The following is a 22,217-nucleotide window of genomic DNA, read 5'->3' as shown; positions in this document are numbered from 1 at the left end:
AAATGTAGAAAGAAATAGTATTAAGCATCAGTTAAAAGTAAAACTATAAAATGTTAAGAACACTTAATAGGTTGGGCCGCAACTGTGGAAGGGAAATTTACCGTAGATGTCGGATTATAAGCCGCTACTTTTTTCCCACATTTTGAACAGCTTTGAACACTGCGGCCTTTACTACGGTGCGGCTAATACATGATTTTTTTTCATGCCGCCAAAAACATTTTGCCTCGTAACAGTAGACCAATAAAATTGATGAGTAGTTCACAGAGGTCCAATGAAATTGTACAATAAATCAAGCGCACTTTCACAATTAAATTATTGTAAATCAGTCATTTGTACTCACCCTCATCAACATGGAAAACACTCAAAGAAAAGCATTGTGCTGCCTTTATGGCAGTTATTTAGTTTATAATATTTTCGCTTAGTAATTCATTTGTTAGTTAAAGTTAGAAGTGTTTTAACTATATTTGTTTTCTGTACTACATCCCGGGATGCTATGACGTCACACCCGGTTTCGCCGCGTCTTGTGGGAAAATGCCGGTTTGCGATAAACGGGAAGGCGGGGGGCGAGCGGCGGAGCCAAAACGCTGCTTTTAAGTTAAAGGCGATCAATAACTTTTCCTGGTAGGCTGCAGTATATATATTTTTTACCAGTCGTTAGGAGATATTGGAATGTTGTTCAGTAAAAAAGTATACGCAACGTATATTTAAAAGTAGCCGCGTTACAGGCACGGTTCGAAAAAAAGCATTTGCAATATGTATTTGTTTATGTTACCATATGGATTTAATTAAAAGTTAAAAAATCCTCACGTGTAATATCTTTCTGTGTAAATATCTCATATTACAACGTGGGACACCTGCGGCTGAAAATCCGGTGCGGCCTAAAATCCGGTGCGGCTTGTACAAGTACAAAATTGATTTTATTTCTAAAATTAGAGCCAGCGGCTTTTAATCAGGTGCGCTCTGTAGTGCGAAATCTACGGTAATTAACTTGTAATCAATACAGTGACAACAAGAAAACAAGAGTTAACAAATAAACTTTTCTCAGACTTCCACCTGGGTACAGGTATTGATTACAACTGACGTTTTGATGGCAAACTCTGCCATTTTCTTCAGGGATCATTCCTGAACAAGATGACAGAGTTTTTAATCCAAACTTCAGTTATATTCGATATCCGTACCTGGCTGGAAGCCTGAGAAGAGTTAATTTGTCTTCTGTGCTGGGAAAGCACGAGATCCATTGTTTTTAAACAAGTTTTAAGTTGCAAAAAAGATTTGAGTTTGAGGGAAATGGATAGAATGAAAGGAATATTTCTGACAGACAGAGGAGTTGATTTCAGTGTTTAAGAAGCTGTTTAATAGTTCAATAAGGGCATTTGAAGACAAAAACGAACCAATTTTGAAATGTATAGCAATGAGGTAAAATGCTGCTGATGGATATAAACTGACTAATTGCAGGGTAAATATTGTAGGTGGAGATTACTTTGTGTATAAAATTTAGTGGAAATTTTAAAGTAGAAGTATTAATTAATATTTTGTGAACTAGTATGCAATTTCATTCCATCCTGATTTTGCTCCTTCTTTGAATGAATATCATGCAGAAACTCTTAAGGACTACAGGGTTAAAATATCATTAATATCAGTAAAATCTCCAGCCTTGGTTTATCTCTGTGCTGATTAGGAGAAAGCAAAAGATGGGGGTGTGTGTTTCAACTCCCTGTGGTGCTCGGATGTGGTGGTTATAACATATAACCTGTAGTCCCAGAGGTCTCAACACACTAGACCATTGCTATACTGCGATAAGGAATGTTTACTGTTTCATGCCCAGACTGCATTTCAGGAAATATGATCCGTCCTCCTACCTGCAGACAGACGGAGGCTAAAGAACAAGGCTTTTGAGATAAAGACAACAAAGAGTTTGTCATGGGAGGCAGAGAAACAGCTACGTGATTGCTTCGAGTTGGTGGACTGGGCCTCGTTTAAAGACACATAAGAGGATTTACATGAACACACCATGTTTGTCATGGAATTTATTAAAACAATTGTCAATGATTGTGTCTTCACAAAATCATTGAGGCTCTTCCCCGAACAGGTTCACAGCAGATGCCATTTCATTGGCTTGTTACTCAACCTTGGAACATCTGGACAGAAAGATGAAAACATTAGGATGCTCTTTATTGATTCCAGCTTGGCTTTCCATATCATCTCCAACAACTAATCAGTAAGCTTCAAGATCTTGTCCTTAATACCTCCTTGTGCAATTGGATCCTTGATTATGCCACTTGTGGACTCCAGTCAGTTTGTATTGGCAACAACATCTGCTTCACATGTTCATCAGCACAGGTGCACCACAAGGCTGTGTGCTTAGCACTCTGCTCTACTTGCTTTATATGGGTTCATTGTTTTCTTTGCTGATGACACCTCTATCATCAACAACAAACTCTTACTCAATATCAGCAAGTTGAAGGAGCTGTTTATTGATTTTAGTAGTAGGTAACTGGAGGTTCATGAGCCAGTCCTCATCAGGAGATCAGAGCCGTGGAGAAGGTCAGCAACTTTAAGTTCTTCGGTGTTACTAACTCAGAGGGTCTCTCCTGGACCCAGCATGTTAAAACAATTATGAAGAAAGTACAGCAGCGCCTCTACTTCCTTAGAAGTTTGCGAAGATTCGGCATAACATCTAAAACTTTGACTGACAGACTTCTAAAGGTGTGTGGTGAAGACTATATTGACTGATTGCATCAAGTCTAGCATGAATACATTAATGCCCTTGAATGGAAAAGCTTACAAAATTACAGCACAGTCCATCACGGGTAAAGCCCTTCCCACCATTGAGCATTCTACGTGGAGAGCTATTGCAGAAAAGCAGCATTCATCATCAAGGTTCCCTACCACCCAGGTCATGCTCTCTTCTCGCTGCTGCCATCAGGAAGAAAGTACAGGAGTCTTGGGTCTCGCACCACCAGGCTCAGGAACAGTTACTACTCCTCAACCATCAGGCTCTTGAACCATTTGCAACAACTTTACTCAACTGCACTCGCCTCATCCCTGATCTGTTCCCACAACCTATGCACTCACTTTCTCGCTCTTCACCTCATTTTGTTGACATTTATTACTTATTTATTACTATTATTATCATTATTTCTTTCTGTATATGCTCAGTTTGTTATCTTTTGTAATTGGTAGTTTGTCAGTCCTGTTGGGTGTAGTCTTTCATTGATTCTATTGTGTTTCTTGGATTTACTCTATTGTGCTTCTTGTGTATGCCTGCAAATAGCCGTATCTTAGGAATGTATATGGTGACATCTACAGAATGTACTGTGATAATAAATCTATTTTAAACTTTAAGTGCATGTTATTTGAAAAATTATGAATTCTTTTGAAGAAGTTTATTGATATTTTGAAATATTCCTCAACTGTCATTGACATAAAGACATTCAAAGAACTTTAAATTTAAATGAAAGGATACTTCAGCAACTGGGGGCAAGATTGATTTTTGTATTGTTATTGTCCAGTGGTCAAACTGAAATCATGTAGAAAATAGAGAAAGTTAAGTGCCTTTTGCTTCTCTGTTTCAGATATTTGAGTATTTTCGTAGAGATACTGAAAAAAGAGATTTTGTATCTGCTGGAGCTGCAGCAGGAGTTTCTGCTGCTTTTGGTGCCCCAGTAGGTAAGCAGTAATGCACTTACATTGAGTATCTAAAGCCCACATGGAATTTATGGGTTAGTTTACAAAACATACCAATAGTTCCAAAAACACAGTATTTTCATGTAGATTAGGCTTTGCTTTTGAAGCTTCAAGAGAAAATCCTAAATTCTGCCTGAGGGGCATGAAAGATCAAAATAGAATGTGCTTAATAGTTAGCAGAATCCTTGGTGTACCTCAAAAGAACATTTGTGGAAGCCCTGCTAGCCTCACATCATTTTGTTAACTTTGCCTTCAACTCCTGCCCTGCTCTTAAATTTACTTCATCCATCTTTGACACCTCTCTCACCTTTCTTGAAGTCTCTGCATCCATCTCCAGAGGCAAATTATCTACGGGCATCTTTTACAAACTCACGTACTCCCACAGTTCTATTGGCTATGCCTCCTACCCTGTCACTTGTAAAATTGCTATTCCCTTCTCTCAGTTCCTCCACCTCTTCTGTGTTTATTCTCAAGATGAGACTTTTTATTGCATGACATGACATCATGTGCCCTTTTTTCCCAGAAAATAGGGTTTTTCTCCCACCACTACAGATGCTGCCATCACCTTTATCTCTTCCATTTCCTGCATGCCTTCCCTCACCCCATTCCCCCTGGTTCTGTACATAAGAGGAATAGAGTACCCCTAGTCCTTATCTGCCACCCACAAGCCTCAGTTTCTAACACATCATTCTCTGCAACTTCTGTATGCAATACTCCAGATTAACTAGAGGTTTATAAAGCTGCAGCATAACTTCCTAGCCCTTGAACTCACTGCCTTAATTAATAAAGGAAACTATGCAATATGCCTTCTTATTCCCCGTATCAAACTGTGTAGCCACTTCTGGGAGCCCAAAATCCCTCTGTTTCTCAACACTGTTAAAGATCTTGTCATTAACACTGCACAGAATTGGAAAAAGTTGCAAATTGAGCTTACTTAGCTAGGAATTTTTGTACTAATCTTGATTCTTTGCACTTTGCAAATATAGAAAATGTGAAAAGTTGATGGATCCCCATTCTAAACTGAGTATTTCCTAGCTGAAAAGAACAGCCAAATTTTAGCCTGTCATCATTTTTCTGTTTGAGTTATGATTCGGGAAATTAATGTTTTTCCCCATGATTTGTGGTTAAGAATACATTGTAATATAGATTGAAGTCTTGTTATTTATTGTTTTTAAAAAAATTATATTCTTTTACTTACCATTGTCAAATTGAATGATTGTTTTACAATTCAGCCTCCTCATAATGTATAATTAATTTTGTAGGTGGTGTTCTTTTCAGCTTGGAAGAGGGGGCTTCTTTCTGGAACCAAATGCTGACCTGGCGTATTGTAAGTAGACAAAGGGTCCAAAATAAAATACCTAAAGGTTACCATAGCAATTGTGGGATGTATGATCGTCTTCACCACCTCCTGAGATACTGTGCAAGAACCCATTCTCTGTCCATTCATAGTTCTACCTAAATCATTTCATTCTTCCTCAAACTGCACCACACTGCTCAGTAATGAAATTTCTTTACTCTCAGCACTGATAGAAGTCATCCTGGCCAGAAACAATGTTCTTAGTGGCTGGAACACTGGTTCATCTTTTAAAACTCTTGGCATGTTTGCCTCTTCAACCTTTTCCAATACTGATTTCTCATGATATACCAACGTGAAGCTGTTCTCTAGCTCCTGCTTCTACCCAAGTCAACAGAGCAATGACATTGCTGTCTACAGCTTCCCCTCTGCTTGTGTAGCCACTGTTCTTCCTCTGAGTTTTTGCCTTCCTTGTCATTATCAACAAGTTCTCCCAGATTGCATTATCAGATCCAGGCGATTGGATGCTGGCGATTTACTTCCAAGTTCAAGAGTAACAGGAACTGAACTGCAAATTGAATCTTAAAATGCAAATGCCTCAAATCCAGATTGAGTGGCAGTTTTGAAACAATTCTATTGCTCCAGATTTATACAGTGTCTTAAGGGAAAGACTGGTGTAACTGTCATGACTGATTTTCAGTTTGTAGTGTGTTTGCTTCCAGCATTTCGAACAGTCTCCTACAGGCTTGTAATTTATTTCTGTAAGGTGAATTTGATCCTTAGAATCTACCATCTTTATTCCAGTTCTTTGCTTCAATGATTTCAACATTTACACTGAACTTTGTCCTGAGTATCTACCATCACAAGCCAGGTGATCTCTCAAGCCCAGGTTTGATAAACTTTGGACCATTTCAAAGTGAGGTAAGAAAAAGTCAAACAATGTATTTTATAACCGAAACATTTGGTTATTTCATTATGAATATATTGAATAAAGTGCAGTTTCATGTAAAAATACACAAGCATAGCACGTGTTATTTCTGCAAGTCTTGGCAGGAGAATTACAATAGTTTTGCAACAATATAATATTAAAATCAAAATGTAACAATTTTTAGGGCTATATTTTAATCACTTCTATGATTTACATTGCAACTTTTGTTTTTGTATGCAAGAGTTATTCTAATTTTTTCTGCAGTTTCCCTCCTTGTGGGTAGCATGGGGTGCTTTCTATATTAGTACCTGTACTGATAAATAGTATTTCATTTTTGGACTAGTAGGAAACTAGAAGTGAAAGGACAGTGAAGATATTTTGGGAGTTCATATGCAGCAATTGTTTGAACCTAATTTGTCCAAGAAACAGAGCACCTCAATTTGCTCAGCAGCTGGATTGCATTTGTATTGAATGTTAGTTAGACCACCTTCTGTAGTAAAGTTTGTTTTTTTTTTGCATCATCTGAGGTGTCTGAGCTTGGAGTACGTACAGTACAGGTGTCCTAGGATTATGGAGGATCTTTCTGATTGTGATATATGATACGAAGCATTTAAGATTTTAAATAATTTTGGTAGGTTTTGTTATAAAGAAACTATTGCTTCTAATGGAAAGAGTATTGGGAGGGTATTTTCTTTTTTGGGAATTATAGTAGATAATAAATTATTACCAATTTAGGAGAGAAATTGGAAAGAAACTTTTCATTCAAAGATCAATAGGATCTTGAAATCCTCAGTATGTTTTTAATATTCATGATGGAATAATACATGTTCGTTATACATTATTACAAGCAATGTTTTGACACACCAATTATTACTTTTGTTCTGCAAGTTATAAATGACCTTCCAAAATTACTAACACATCCAAATCGCTTCCATAGAGTATGCTAACTGTAGAGTATAAAAATTGTGGGTAGCTTAATAATTCATATCTTTTCTTTTGAAGTGGGATTAATTAATGTTCTGGAAAAATGATAATTGACTGTTTAAAATACATAATTTGTTTACCTGAAGCACTTAAGAGTTTAAATAATTTTGGTAGGTTTTATTACAAAGAAGCTATTGCTTCTAATGGAAGGAGTAATGGGAAGACATAATCCTCTTTGGGAATATATTGATACTAATTGATATTAATAACAGATCTTAGAGTAGATTTTAAAGCTTATATTTATAATGATCATCTGGTACCCAACTGCAGTTAGCTTTAATACTTTATTATTTTGGCTAGTACTGTGTTAATAAAATACAAATTTACAAAGTAGTTCTCTGCTTGACTTTATAAATTCTGTTTTCTTATCAGTGTGGTTAAGAGTTAAACTTTGAAGAATACTTGCTGTAAACTGTTGGCTTTCCAAACTGTGATGCAGAGTGATGAACAAATATGTCCAATGACAATTTAAATTTATGAAATTCAGACTAGAATTTTAGTGATTCTTAGTAGAATAAGTAATTTAATACAAAACAGGGTAAAGATAGGCTTTGTGCACATTTAGGCTCCATTTCTGTTGCAAGTCTTTCCATTTGATCAATTTTGCTTTGCTATGATTTGTTGTTCTCAATTTATCATGTCAATATTCCTTAGTTCGTTTAATTTATCTGTTATCAACCTTTAATCATTTGACTGTTTACTTAGTTAAAACAAATTTTTTGTTTTATTGAATATGTTAGTTATTACTGAATATTGTAAAATAACTTGATTATTTCATTTACTAAACTAGAAAGCTATGGTAGTATTAATTGCTTAATTTCAATTTATTTTGCTTTCTTAACAGGCCGTACAATATAACTGGTATGAAATCCCTGTGTTTATATGTGTGGGTGCAATTGGTATGTATTTTTTTTTATCTAGATAGAGTATAGGCAGCTTACCAAATTATATGTCTTTTGGTTATGGCATCATAGCCCATGCTCAGTCATCAAGGATTAATAATAATGTTAACAGTGTTTAAAAACTAATTAAATATTCACGTATAAACTTTATCCTGTACGACTTCAGGGAGGAAGTCGTTTCAAGAATAAATTTATTTTTGGGTTTTGTATTTCTGATTTGATGTTACCTGAATTACTTCTATTAGACTGTTGTAATACAATTACTTTTAGTTATCTTTTTTAAATGTATTACATGCTCTCAACAGTTTTCCTATAGATTTTTACTTTTGTAACTTTTGTAGTTATTTTGTATTTGTGGATGCACTTTTTCAATTCTGATGTCAGTGGAGTACTTGTAAAGGCTGGATATAGCTTTTCCCTCACTATCAACATCTGGCTGGTGGAGTGCAAACTATTTCTCTTACAGGAAATTGTAATAAAATCTCACGCAAAATAAAAATAAAATATCTAAGGCTAAGTTTTGGTGGTCAACTTTGCTTTCCACACCACCAATATTAAATTGAGAAGTTATCCATAAAGTCAGCTTAACTATGAATATTTGTTCATAAAACAGATGATATTTGAGTATTTGGCAGCTTGTGCTTTGCTTGCTTCATCTACACTGTTGCCATTGTAATTGATATTGTAGCTCTTTCATTCTTCGCTTGTTAACATCATAGAAACATAAACATAGAAAATCTAGAGCACAATACAGGCCCTTTGGCCCACAAAGTTGTGCTGAACACGTCCCTACCTTAGGAAATACTAGGCTTACCTATAGCCCTCTATTTTACTAAGCTCCATGTACCTGTCTAAAAGCCTCTTAAAAGACCCTATCCTATCCGCCTCCACCACCGTTGCCGGGAGCCCATTCCACGCACTCACCACTCTCTGAGTAAAAAAACTTACCCCTGACATCTCCTACTCCCCAGCACCTTAAACCTTTGTCCTCTTGTGGCAACCATTTCAGCTCTTTGGAAAAAGCCTCTGACAACCCACATGTTCGATGCCTCTCATCATCTTGCACACCTCTATCAGGTCACCTCTCATCTTCTTTCGCTCCAAAGGAGAAAAGGCCGAGTTCACTCAACCTATTCTCATAAGGCATGCTCCCCAATCCAGGTAACATCCTTGTAACTCTCCTCTGCACCCTTTCCATGGCTTCTACATCCTTCCTGTAGTGAGGCGACCAGAACTGAGCACAGTACTCCAAGTGGGGTCTGACCAGGGTCCTATATAGCTGCAACATTACCTCTCTGCTCCTAAATTCAATTCCACGATTGAAGGCCAATACAACATACGCTTTCTTAACCACAGAGTCAACCTGCGCAGCTGCTTTGAGCATCCTATGGACTCGGACCCCAAGATCCCTCTGATCCTCCACACTGCCAAGAGTCTTACCATTAGTGCTCTATTCTGCCATCATATTTGACCTACCAAAATGAACCACTTCACACTTATCTGGGTTGAACTCCATCTGCCACTTCTCAGCCCAGTTTTGCATCCTATCAATGTCCCGCTGTAACTTCTGACAGTCCTCCACACTATCCACACCTCCAACCTTTGTGTCATCAGCAAACTTACGAACCCATCCCTCCACTTCCTTATCTAGGTCATTTATAAAAATCACGAAGATTAGGGGTCCTAGAACAGATCCCTGAGGCACATCATCGGGACCTTTCGTTAACTTGTCATCCTTAAGGGTATTTTAATGACAGGGTCTTCAGAGTTGCGTGAAGACCATTTGATATTCTTCCACAATGTTATAATTTTGCTGATTCATAGAGTCTGGTGCTTATATTACGCTATTATATAGAAATTATGGTTACTTTAGTATTCATTTTTGAATTCCCAAATAAGTTTGCCACATAGACTAATACAAGTGGCAAAAAAATCTGAAACAGATAATGCTGAAACCACTCAGTATGTACTGCAGTATCTGTGGAGCTGGAAACTGAATTAATATTTCCATGTTTAAATGAATGCAATATTTATTTCAATATCAATATCAGAAATTCTTCCTGGGGTAACTGAAACACTCACTTGATACAGCTATTTAATTTGCACCAATGGCTTCCATGAATGCTATTGAAGTACTTACTTCTTGGTTCCAACTGTGTAGATGGTTGTGTCTGTGTAACAGGTTTTATTGCTTTCTATAATGATGTTCCACATTGATTTGTCTAGGACCATTCTTCAAGTGTGCACTTCATAATTCCATCTTACAGGCTGTGGAGTTCTCTCTGAGATTTTCGCCTAGCTCTATACATTTCTTAACCTTCATGTTTTGCAGTAAATACTGCATTGCCATTTCCATTCTACAAATTCACTGTTTTTAACCATGGATACTCTGCATGTTCATTTTTATTAATTAAACAACAGCTGCAGAAGGTGTATTTTGCACAGTAGAATTCAGGGGGAAATTGTTCTTGTTAGATAATTTGATTCTTGTAACTTCTTCCAATTCGTAAGGAAATCAAAAATAATCAACTAGTTTTTGTTTATAATTGCTGTGGCAGGCAGAATTGAACAAACTTTTCTGATAATTTATAAAACCTATTATTACATTCTCCCTATTTCAGGTGGCATACTGGGTGCGCTATTCAATAGACTAAATTACTGTCTTACCATGTTTAGAATCAGGTAAGTTCTTCAAAACTCTTTCCCCTTCCATTTATTCTGCCTTCTGCCCTCTTCCTTTCCAGTACAGGTGAAGGGTCTCAGGCTGAAATGTTAACTGTTTATTCGCCTCTATTGATGCTGCCTGAGTTTCTTCAGCATTTTGTGCTCTAAAGTTCTAAAAATAATTTTTTAATTCTTAAAAATAATTTTTGTTTAATGTAACTAAGGTGGACACGTAGGAGAAATGCAAGCAGTGGTGTCTGTAGGGATTTGTTTAAAAACACTTTATAAAAATAATTCTTCATAAAAAGAATTACAATTATTATCTAGATTTGTTTTATTTGTAGTGGCTTTGATGACAAAGTTAACTTGGAACCAACTTGATTTGTAATTTTGTGATCTTCAATTTTGAATTGGAGAGATTAGGTTTTGTATATTCAGAGCAAAGTTCTATGAAACGAGTGCAGAATATTTGCTGAAAAGCACATTCGTGAAATACATTTTTAAGAAGTTAACTTGTCAACAAGTTCAGCTTGCTTTGTCAGTTTGTTAGCTTGAGACAACTGGATTGTTATGTATTTGATCCACACCCTTTTGATACTCTTGCACAACAAAATTCTTTTGATCTGAAACTTTTAATTGATTCACTTGCAGCCTTGTAGGGAAAGAATTTCAGATTTTCATCTGAAGGTGAAAAGAATTCTTTTGGATTATCAAATGGTATTACCACAGTTTTGGGGTGATTTCTGTATTCCTTTTGCCCTCCGGGACAAATTAGTTTCTCTTTCACATCTATAAGTTCTATTTCCTAGCCATCAATTATGGACTTCAGTGTCACTTTTGATTAGGATTTGAGTTTAAATTTGTGCCGTTACTACCACATCCACTTCTCTGATATAAACTTAACACAATTTTGTTTTGTATGGAGATAAAGCGTAATGTTTTATTTGGACTTTCTCATTATTATTTATTTTCTTTACGTTATTTTTTCAAAAATTATGTGCATTCCTTTCTTTGCCATACCAAGTTTAAAGAAAAATGTTTAAATGCACAATGTACAGTATCTTCCCCAATTACTAAAATAACTAACTCGACCTTAGAAAAAAACATCTACGGTAAATAAAATACTGTCTGCTGCAAAAATCTTCAGAGTTAATTAAGGACACGATGAGCTGCAGCTGTGCATTTTCCGTGCTGCTGTCTGATTAGGTTTCCATGTCCACTGTGTATGGAATGAAACAATGTATTCATTACCACATGGGATCTTGTACTTGCTCTTAAAGGAATGCAGCTGATTATCAACTGCTTTAGTTCTTTCTTTATAATCTGCAAGTACGGGGTATTGGAAATATTATCATTTCACTTTTTAAATACATGAAACATGAAGGCTAAATCATGCTAATCCAGCCCTTGTTTTCTACCATCTCCAGCAGTTCTCTCCCATTTCCCCTTTTGCATAAGTGAGCACAGTAGTAAATCTGATAGAGATTTGCGGATTAAGTTACCAAATTAATGAACCGTACAGGTTTATGGAAGAGAACATTAACTTGCTTTTATTGTGTCCAAAAAGGTATATTCATCGTCCTTGCTTACAAGTAATTGAGGCAATGCTAGTTGGAGCAGTGACAGCTACAGTGTCTTTCGTTATGATTTATGCTATGAATTCCAGTGACTGCCAGCCTCTTGGAGAAGATCCTATTAAATATCCCCTTCAAGTAAGTTTTTGTCATTTCTTCAGAAAATTTATGGCATTGGTTTTTGGAAATTAGTTTTTAATTTCTTTAACAGCTCTTTTGGGAGGAAAGAGAGGGTATGGAAACATTGCAGATTAATTTGCATGTTTATGTTAGTTGAAATAATTGCTGTTTGGGTGCAGAAAATCATACAGGACTTTCTCAGTGATCCAAGCTGGTAGTATTAAGAACACTGAGGAGAAAAGGGATAGGGTTGATATCTTCCATAATCAACTAACCAACTGGGAGTTTTATTTGTAGCTTGCATATGAAAATTAGCCATATGGGTAAGGTACTGAAGGGTGATCTGCCTTAATGGTGCTATATCCAGGTACTCAATGTGTAGAAAGGGAAAAAATGACTAAAATCAAAAAGAAATCATCCATATGTAATTATTTAATCAGAACTATTGTGTTAAATGCAATGTTAAACATGATCTCAGCTATTTAACTATTGCAAGTAAATAACAGAAACTGTGCATGATTCAGCAATGTATATTGCACATTCATTTCTGTTTTTCTACAAGCAGTCTGCTCATTGCAAAATTAAATTGTGGCCATTATTGAACTAAAATTGTCAACAGTTAGATTTAGCAGAATGCTTTTTTTTCCTTCCTTGATATCTAAAGGCAGCAGAATGTCTGACCTAATGGTTCAGTGGTTTATATTGTGTTAAGATTGTATTCTAGACGTATACTGAGTTAGCTGATTTTTATTTGAAGAGTCCGCGGAATACCTTGCATTAACAAGGGGTTAATTCAACTTCGCTGCATCTGTTTGCTGTCCAGTCTGCATAGTTGAAGTGTGGATTAAATATTATGTTCCTTCATAGTTGAATAATGCACCTCCTCTCCCTGGAATACTACATAATATGTTGCTCCAATAGTAAAATTAGACATCAACTGCCTGCCTTGAATGTACCCAGTGGGATTCGTTGTCTCAAGAAGATTGGGGGGGTACTTGTAAGAGAAATGAATCAGAGAAAATTAAGTTTATTGTACTCTTCTCTTATATCATTGCTTATTAGTCTTAACTCAGCTGATTAATTTGGAATTTTAGTAGCAAGTTTTCACTTTGCTAATGCTACATTACTCAGATGACTAGAAATAGAGTTAAAAATAGAGGGAAAAAAAGAAATCAAATTTTGGATGTTGTGCATGATTGCTTTAGGAATTTGTCAGGTCAAACTGGAATGTGAATGTCAAACCAGCTGTGTAGTTTCATTATTTTCATCCAAAGAGATTAACACTCTTGTTTAATTGTAACACATTTATCATAATGACATTATTTATGTAATTTCAGCTGTTTTGTCCAGACGGAGAATACAATGCAATAGCCACAACATTCTTTAACACTCCTGAAAAGAGCGTTCGTAGTTTGTTTCATGATTCTCCAGGTCAGTGTTCATTATGTGTTATTGCTTTAAAATCTATTGAACTATTACCATTTTATTGAATTCCCTTTAAGTGGTGGTTTATAGTTTTTTTAATATATACTATTTATTTCCACCTGAGTTTTATAGAGCTACAACATTACCTAGCAACTCTTGAAACCAGATTAATGTAGGCCAGCCAGCACTCCATATGCCTTCTTTAACCACGGGATCAAATTGCATGGCAAGTTTAAGGGATCTGTGGACATGGACCCCAAGATCCCTCTGTTCTCTATACTGCTACAATCCTGCTACTAACCTGTATTCTGCCTTCACGTTTGATCTTCCAAAGTGAATCACTTTGCATTTCTCCATCTGCCACTTTTCAACCCATCACTGCAACCTGTCAATGTCCTGTCATAGCCTATGACTATCTTCGCTATCCACAACTCCACCAACCTTCGTGTCATCTGCAGACTTGCCCTTTCCCTTCCTCAACAGTCATTTATAAAAACATTAAAGGGCAGGATCCCAGTGCAGATCGCTGGAGAACACCACTGGTCATTGACCTCCAGGAAGAATATGCTCCATCTACAACCACACTGCTTTCTATGGGCAAGCCAATTCTATATCCACACAGCCAGATTTCCCTGGATCCATGCCTCCTAATTTTCTGAATGACCCTACTAGTGAACCTTATCAAACGCCTTGCTGAAATCCTTATACACTGCATTCACTGCTCTATCTCCTGGATTCTTTGAGAGAACTTAAAAGTAGAATTAATTTGATTAGTTGAATGTTATAAAATGAAACCTGTTATAGTACTGTGCAAATGTCTTAGGCACATACATTTAGCTAGGTCGCCTGAAGCTTTTGCAGTTTGTATTTTCAATGTGGAATGGAGAGTGAGCTTGAAAATCTGGCTGGAGCAAAGGATGTTGGGAATGGCGAAAGTGGAGAGCAGCAGGAGGGGTGTGAAGCATGTGGTAGAAGAGGAGTGCCAACAGTGGAGGGTGCACAGGTGCAGTCACACCCTGCCCTGAGACACCAGGCAAGGTCATTTAGTTTATTGATCATTGCAGAATGTCTCTTGTGCTTCCTGCTCCCTCCCCTTTCCCTTCCCCGTTTCCAGCTGTGATTCCTCTCTCCTTTCCCCTTCACACTCTCAGTCCACAATAGAGACCCATATCTGAATCAGGTTTATCATCACTCACTTATAAAAATTTTTTTATACTGCAATATATAAAATTACTACAGTACTGTGTAAAAGTTACTGTATATTCAAGTCCAGTATTTACTTGATCTGTATGATGTGTTTTTGCAGGTTCATTCAATCCTATGACTCTGGGCTTGTTCACATTAAGTTATTTTTTCTTGGCATGTTGGACATATGGCCTGGCTGTATCTAGTGGAGTATTCATTCCATCTTTATTGATTGGTGCTGCATGGGGAAGATTGTTTGGAATATTTCTTTCCTACTTTTCACCTGACTCAGTAAGTTTGATCTTGGTTCATAATCTTGAATTCTATGAACATTCTGTGAACTTTTGGTTATTTTCTAAAGTACAAATTTCATAACCATATAAATGCCTTCCATTTCACTCCCGAGCTCTCATACCAATTGATTAATACTTTATTAAATATATTTCAGGGTTTTGCTTTAGAATAACTTGGCAAATTTTGTATGATGGTTCCCTTCTTCAGAGATTCCACCTAAGCAGAATGTTTCCTAGTCAGTTTTGAGATCTGGGAAAAATTGAGTTTTGGGAAAATTTTTTGCTTCTTCAGAAAGAAATCTATTTTAGTTGTCATAATTTTGACTGTAGATCTTCAAGAAAGATTAGGTAAATGTATATAACATTTATAGTAGTAGTGAGCAATTTAATGAAGACATATTGTGTAAAAAATCCATTATTTGTAGGAATATAGCTAGCCTTTCAATGCTAGAGAGAACTGAAGCTTTCATTGAAATTTGATGAAGGAATTATGAAAACTATTTGATTTTGTTTTCTTGTTAATCTGTGCTACGCTGCAGTAGGTATTGCTGCTGCATCACCGCATGAGCATCACAGTTTGATCCTGATCTTTCATGCTGTATGTTTGGAGTTAGCATGCTCTCCCTGTGATTACTTAGATGCTAACTTTTTTTATTCCAATCTGCAGACTTGGGCTGACCCAGGGAAGTATGCTCTGATGGGAGCAGCAGCTCAACTTGGTGAGTGTGTTTCCTGAACTGGGTCGGATATTGGCAGTTAGTTGAAGTGGAAGATTTCTCATTGATCCCATGTTGCCATATCTTTTACTCTGTTGGTGTAATCTAAGCCAAGCATTATGACTCGACAGAAGATATTTTGATGTTTTGCGTAATCTACAGTATTCGAAGCTCTGAAAACAGTTTACAGCCTACAGAACTATTTACAGTTCTCTTATTAATTTTCTGACCCCCATCATGATATCCATATGATTTTTCTCTTCCTTGTGTGTTTATCTAGCTTTCCTAAAATGTATTTATGTCATTAGCATCAATTATTCATTCTGGTAGCACATTTTACATCCTAACTAGGATTATTCTTTCACTCAGAAGTTAGTGCCATGGTTTGTGCCACTTTAAGATGCTGGAAGCCTTTAAACAACAGAACTCCTTTAAACAAAGGAGAGCACCCAATTAGAAGTGGGCTTAATGCTTACAATGTGCACAATTATTTATCGCAGCCCTTATTTTGCTATTTCATATTCATTTTACTATCATGTTTTCATTTGTTTTTTTTTATGGAGTGTTGACCTTGGCCATTAATTTATGTTTTAATATGATTACAATAGGAAAGGATGGCTTTTGTACTGCCTCGCTCTTGTGAATAGCAGAGCCTGTTGGTGACATACAAGTTTGCGATTCACATCTCTATTTTAACAGAAGCCTTGACTACATCTTTACCCCTCACACATTGGCTTCTATTTTGATATTACTTGTGGTCTGAATTCATTCTTTCAAAATTCTTGAAGCTTTTATTTTAACCTGGCATTTCAATATTTAATCTTTTCATTATGTTACACCTTTAAGATTATTATTTCACTCTCTTTAATATTAGAGGGGAGTTGAGAAAATAATTCATTCAATAAGTTCTCTGAGAGAGGTGAATGCAGAAGCCCTACTCATAGTTTAAAAATAAAAGTTCATGGATGTGTTTGTTAAAGAACAGTGACTTGCAATGCTGTAGATCAAGATCTGGGAATTTGAGTTAGCCTGAAGTCTACTTTCAGCTCATGACAAAATTGTTCTGCATGACCTCTACGCCATAGTATTAGCAAAATGACTTAAAATCCTCATAATCAGAATCAAGTTTATTCTTACAGATGTACATCATGACATCTGTTGTTTCATGGCAACAGTATAGTGCAAAATGTAAAAGATAATTTTTAAGTCAAAATGAAAAATAAAATCGTGCAGAAGAGGAATAGTGGGTAGTGTTCATGGGTTGACAGACTGTTCAGAAATCTAATGGCTGAGGGGAAGAAGCTGTTCCTAAAATGTTTAGAGTGCAGCTTCAGACTCCTGTACCACCTCCCTGATGGTAGTAATAAGCAGAGAGCATATCCAGGATCATAAAGGTCCTTAATGATGGATGTCACCGCCTTGAGGATATCCTATTGAAGATGTCCTCATTGGCAGGGGAGGCTTGTACCCATGATGGAAGTGGCTAAGTCTACAACCCTGTAAGATGGCGCCATTAAGTGGTGACTTTTTGCTCGCATCTCCAATGGAAATCATCAAATACAGTGGATTCCTGTTCATTGGGACACATCGGGACAGGTACATTTTGATCCAATTAAGCGGCTGCCCCGATTAGCGGAAGTTTCAGCGGAATAGTGAAAAAGGTATTTAAAAATAAGATAAGCTCAGTAATAAATTATGTATTTAAATGAAAAACAGTACAAATTAGAATACTCCCAATACTATTGCAGTACTATAAAAATTGTATTTTAGTTCCTAATACTCATTAACAGAGGAGTACATCTGTGTGGCATCCTTTTGACTGTAAATGAACAAAATCAGAGTAGACACCTAATACAGATGACAGACTGTGTTCGTACAATGATTTTGATTATTACATTCTCCAAATCTTCATTTTCATTGTAACATTCAAGATGATTGTTGATCCCTTCAAATTCTTTGTAGTTTTTACACATAGAAACACAGAAAACCTACAGCACAGTACAGTACAGGCCCTTTGGCCCACAAAGTTGTGCCGAACATGTCCCTACTGTAGAAATTATTAGGCTTACCTACAGCCCTCTTTTTCTAAGCTCCATATACCTATCCAAAAGTCTCTTAAAAGACCCTATTGTATCTGCCAAAACCACTGTTGCCGGCAGCCCATTCCACGCACTCACCATTCTCTGAGTAAAAAAACTTACCCCTGACATCTCTGTACCTACTCCCCAGCATCTGAAAACTGTGTCCTCTTGTGGCAACTATTTCAGCCCTGGGAAAAAGCCTCTGACTACCCACATGATCAATGCCTCTCATCATCTTATACACCTCTATCAGGTCACCTTTCATCCTCCATCGCTCCAAGGAGAAAAGGCCGAGTTCACTCAACCTATTCTCATTAGGCATGCTCCCCAATCCAGGCAACATCCTTGTAAATCTCCTCTGCACCCTTTCTATTTCTTTCCACATCCTTCCTGTAGTGAGGCGACCAGAACTGAGCACAGTACTCCAAGTGGGGTCTGACCAGGTCCTATATACAGTGGCATGCAAAAGTTTGGGCACCCCCCTGGTCAAAATTTCATGTTACTGTGAATAGCTGAGTGAGTAAAAGATGACCTGATTTCCAAAAGGCATAAAGTTAAAGGTGACACATTTCTTTAATATTTTAAGCAAGATTATTTTTCATTTCCATCTTTCACAGTTTCAAAATAACAAAAAAGGAAAAGGGCCCGAAGCATGGTCAGTACTTACTAACACCCCATTTGGCAAGTATCACAGCTTGTAGACTCTTTCCATAGCCAGTTAAGAGTCTTTCAATTCTTGTTTGGGGGATTTTTGCCCATTCTTCCTTGCAAAAGGCTTCTAGTTCTGTGAGATTCTTGGGCTGTGTTGCATGTACTATTCTTTTGAGGTCTAGCCACAGATTTTTGATGATGTTTAGGTCGGGGGACTGTGAGGGCCATGGCAAAACCTTCAGCTTGTGCCTCTTGAGGTAGTCCATTTGGATTTTGAAGTGTGTTTAGGATCATTATCCTGTTGTAGAAGCCATCCTCTTTTCATCTTCAGCTTTTTTTACAGATGGTGTGATGTTTGCTTCCAGAATTTGCTGGTATTTAATTGAATTCATTCTTCCCTCTAACAGTGAAATGTTCCCTGTGCCACTGGCTGCAATGCAAGCCCAAAGCATGATCGATCCACCCCCGTGCTTAACAGTTGGAGAGGTGTTCTTTTCATGTAATTCTGCACACTTTTTTCTCCAAACATACCTTTGCTCATTGCAGCCAGAAAATTCTATTTTAACTTCATCAGTCCACAGGACTTGTTTCCAAAATACATCAGGCTTGTTTAGATGTTCCTTTGCAATCTTCTGACGCTGAATTTTGTGGTGAGGACGCAGGAAAGGCTTTCTTCTGATGACTCTTCCATGAAGGTCATATTTGTGCAGAACAGTGCACCACCACTCCAGAGTCTGCTAAATCTTCCTGAAGGTCTTTTAGCAATCCTATGAGCAGTTCTCTTGGAAAGTTTTCTTGGTCTTCCAGACCTCAACTTGACCTCCACCATTCCTGTCAACTGCCATTCCTTAAATACATTACGAACTGAGGAAACGGCTACCCGAAAATGCTTTGCTATCTTCTTATAGCCTTCTCTTGTTTTGCGGGCATCATTTATTTTAATTTTCAGAGTGCCAGGTAGCTGCTTAGAGGAGCCCATGGCTGCTGATTGTTGGGACAAGGTTTGAGGAGTCAGAGTATTTATAAAGCTTTGAAATTTGCATCACCTGGCCTTTCCTAACGATGACTGTGAATAAGCCACAGCCCTAACAAGCTAACTAAGGTCTGAGACCTTGGCAAAAGTTATCTGAGAGCTCAAATCTCTTGGGGTGCCCAAACTTCTGCATGGTGCTCCTTTTTCTCACTCTAAAATTGTACAAAACAAAAATAATACACTAATCTTAAAATGTTGAAAAGAGTGTTTCTTCTTTAACTTTATGACTTTTGGAGATCAGTTCATCTACTCACTTAACTATTGTTACATGTGTCGTGGTTACTTGAAATGACCTGGAGACACGGACAATTCTTCAAGAAAATTAAACCTTTATTTGCAAACAAAGGCTGAGGCAATCAATGAACTTGTCACCGAAAGCCCACCGAGCTCCGGTGTACAGCATTCTTTATAGTAATTTCTTATCTCAGTTACATTTCGGTTTCATTAGTATACCCAATCAAGTTTTAATTGCATATCATCTATATATTAACTAATCAATCGCTCTTGCCTAGCTCTCGGTGCGCCACCATTATGTTTCACCCGTTCGCATTGGGGCCTTATTCCTGGCCAAGGTTATGTTTTCCAGACAACCTCCCTCACATTACATTCCTGCTCGCAGCATCCTGTCCGCCACCGTTATCTCGTACTAAACAAAGGCTGAGTGTAATACATGGGATACATCTCAGCTAATAGTGCTGCTAACCAAACAGATGTTCTGTAAGTGCCATAATATGCAGCTAAGAGAGTACAAAGTATCTAGTGAAAACAACACATAGCAAAATGTGTCTAGTAAAATAATACATATTAATATTCAGTACCTAGAAGTGATTACATAGTATAGTAAACAGCTAATACATAGTGATTATATTTCAGGTATATATAGTGGTTATGTTGCAGGTATATATAATGATTATGTCAGGTATATTTCTCAATATAATCCCCCCTTTGAGACCCACAGGGTCTCACACAGAAAGAGAACACTCAGAGGCCGTGCACCAAAGCCAAAATAAAGTCCAGCATTTTAATCCCAAATTTGGGTCAACTACAATTTCTATACTCGGAGCTCAAAATGATCTCTCTCTGTTATCCTAGGCTGTTGAGCCAAAAACCTGTCCCTCCGTAGCTGAGACAGGAAAAAAGACTCAGACACCCTTACAGACTAGTGTCCACATCATTAACACCCTCCAGTCCGCTTGATGCATCGTGCAGACTGTAACAGTACATCATCGGTTTTTCTCCTTGTCTGGGGTCAGATTCAACAATTTCCAGGAGCATCGGGAATTGTTTTGCTGTCGCACGCATTATTAAAGTCTTGAGACATGGAAGAAAACAGCACAGAATAAATGCACAACTTACCAGCACAATGCCTGCAGTCATTGCCAATTTAGTCGGCCATGCACCCAATCCCCCTAGTTTGCTTTCTAACCAGTCAAACCACCGATGCCCAAATCCTGCATTCTGTTTGACCTCCTTCCGCAGATCCTTTAATTTATTCATTGCTGTGGTGAAAGACCCTTCTGGGCTAGTATTGTTCAGTATGAAAGTGCAGCATTGTTCTCCAAACATTACACACACACCCCCTTTTTCTGCTAATAGCCAATCCAGTACCTGTCTGTTTTGCCACGCCATCCTGCTAGTTGCATCCAGCTGTTGCCCTAAGGCCTCCAGCGCATCATCGGTGTAGTTGATGAACTTCTGTTGATTGTAGTATATATAATTTATCCATTCAACATTTTTGCTTATCCCTATCACAGGTATGAGAGCTTCCCAGTCTGCAGCAATCTCATTCCGCGCCTTGAATTCGTTAGGTATACCTCTCGGCTGTCCTATACTGTCAATCCGGATTGTCGGGTTAGGTTCATATTTTCTCTTCCGCCGTAGCAGTGTCCGCTGCTCAGGGAAGTTAGCGCTGGACTGTACTTCAGGGGACATTATAACTTCCTGAAGCAGCATGACACGTGTACATGTTCCTGCCCAATTGAGGGGAAGCGTAGATCTCAGACCTCCTTTCTGTCCACACAGCCACCAAGTGTCTGCTAATGGGATAGTTTGAGAGTCCAATGCTCCCTCAAGAGGAGGGGTACCCATTGTATGTTTTTTACCTGGGGTGACATCCCACGTCTGAGTGCAGTTGCCTTGGAAATGGCCAACCAGGCGAGTGCCCACCCACATGAAGCATTCATAACTCAGATGACCCTGCATCATAAATTGTTCCTGCATAGGTGTTTGGCTCCTTTTATTTATAGCCCAGGGTCTACTATAATTACAGTGATAGGCAAGCTTGTTTTGGTCAAAATGCGAGGACGCCTGATATAGCATACACCAATATGGGCACATGGGTGCATTGTTCAGACAGTTTCTATAACAGGGATCAGTGTTAACACAAATCCTCATGTAACAAGCCCTGGCACTGAATGGACCAGGACATCGTTGCCCACATCGCTCCCTGTGTTCCCTACGCCACTGCGCACAAGTGGAAGAATTATAAGGCATGGGGACTACATGCTGCGCAGGGTTTGCCTTTGAGCACAGGTAGCAATTCTGTCTTTCCATCGTGCTTGCTGTATACATTGCCCATTGGTACCATGTGTTCTCTTGTTGTGGCAAAACGGTGTGTGTGCTACTTCTCTTACTGAGTGCTCCCGAGTTTCCCAGGGTTACATCATTCCCATGCCATATC

General features: G+C 37.8%; 1 protein-coding gene across 1 annotated transcript in view; it reads left to right on the top strand.

The window, feature by feature from the left end:
- Positions 1-22,217, top strand: part of clcn7 (chloride channel 7) — a 68,339-nt gene that overhangs the window by 21,915 nt on the left and 24,207 nt on the right. The window contains exons 10-18 of the mRNA XM_073060569.1: positions 3,576-3,669; positions 4,950-5,014; positions 5,786-5,902; positions 7,738-7,792; positions 10,417-10,477; positions 12,027-12,171; positions 13,491-13,584; positions 14,885-15,054; positions 15,724-15,775. Coding sequence (XP_072916670.1) covers positions 3,576-3,669; positions 4,950-5,014; positions 5,786-5,902; positions 7,738-7,792; positions 10,417-10,477; positions 12,027-12,171; positions 13,491-13,584; positions 14,885-15,054; positions 15,724-15,775 — 853 coding nt within the window. The remainder of the gene's footprint in view (positions 1-3,575; positions 3,670-4,949; positions 5,015-5,785; positions 5,903-7,737; positions 7,793-10,416; positions 10,478-12,026; positions 12,172-13,490; positions 13,585-14,884; positions 15,055-15,723; positions 15,776-22,217) is intronic.

Source organism: Hemitrygon akajei, chromosome 11 (genome assembly GCF_048418815.1).
Source record: "Hemitrygon akajei chromosome 11, sHemAka1.3, whole genome shotgun sequence".
NCBI classification, from domain to species: Eukaryota; Metazoa; Chordata; class Chondrichthyes; order Myliobatiformes; family Dasyatidae; genus Hemitrygon; species Hemitrygon akajei.
Note: the sequence above shows the minus strand (reverse complement) of the source record. Positions and strands in the feature narration are given on the sequence as shown.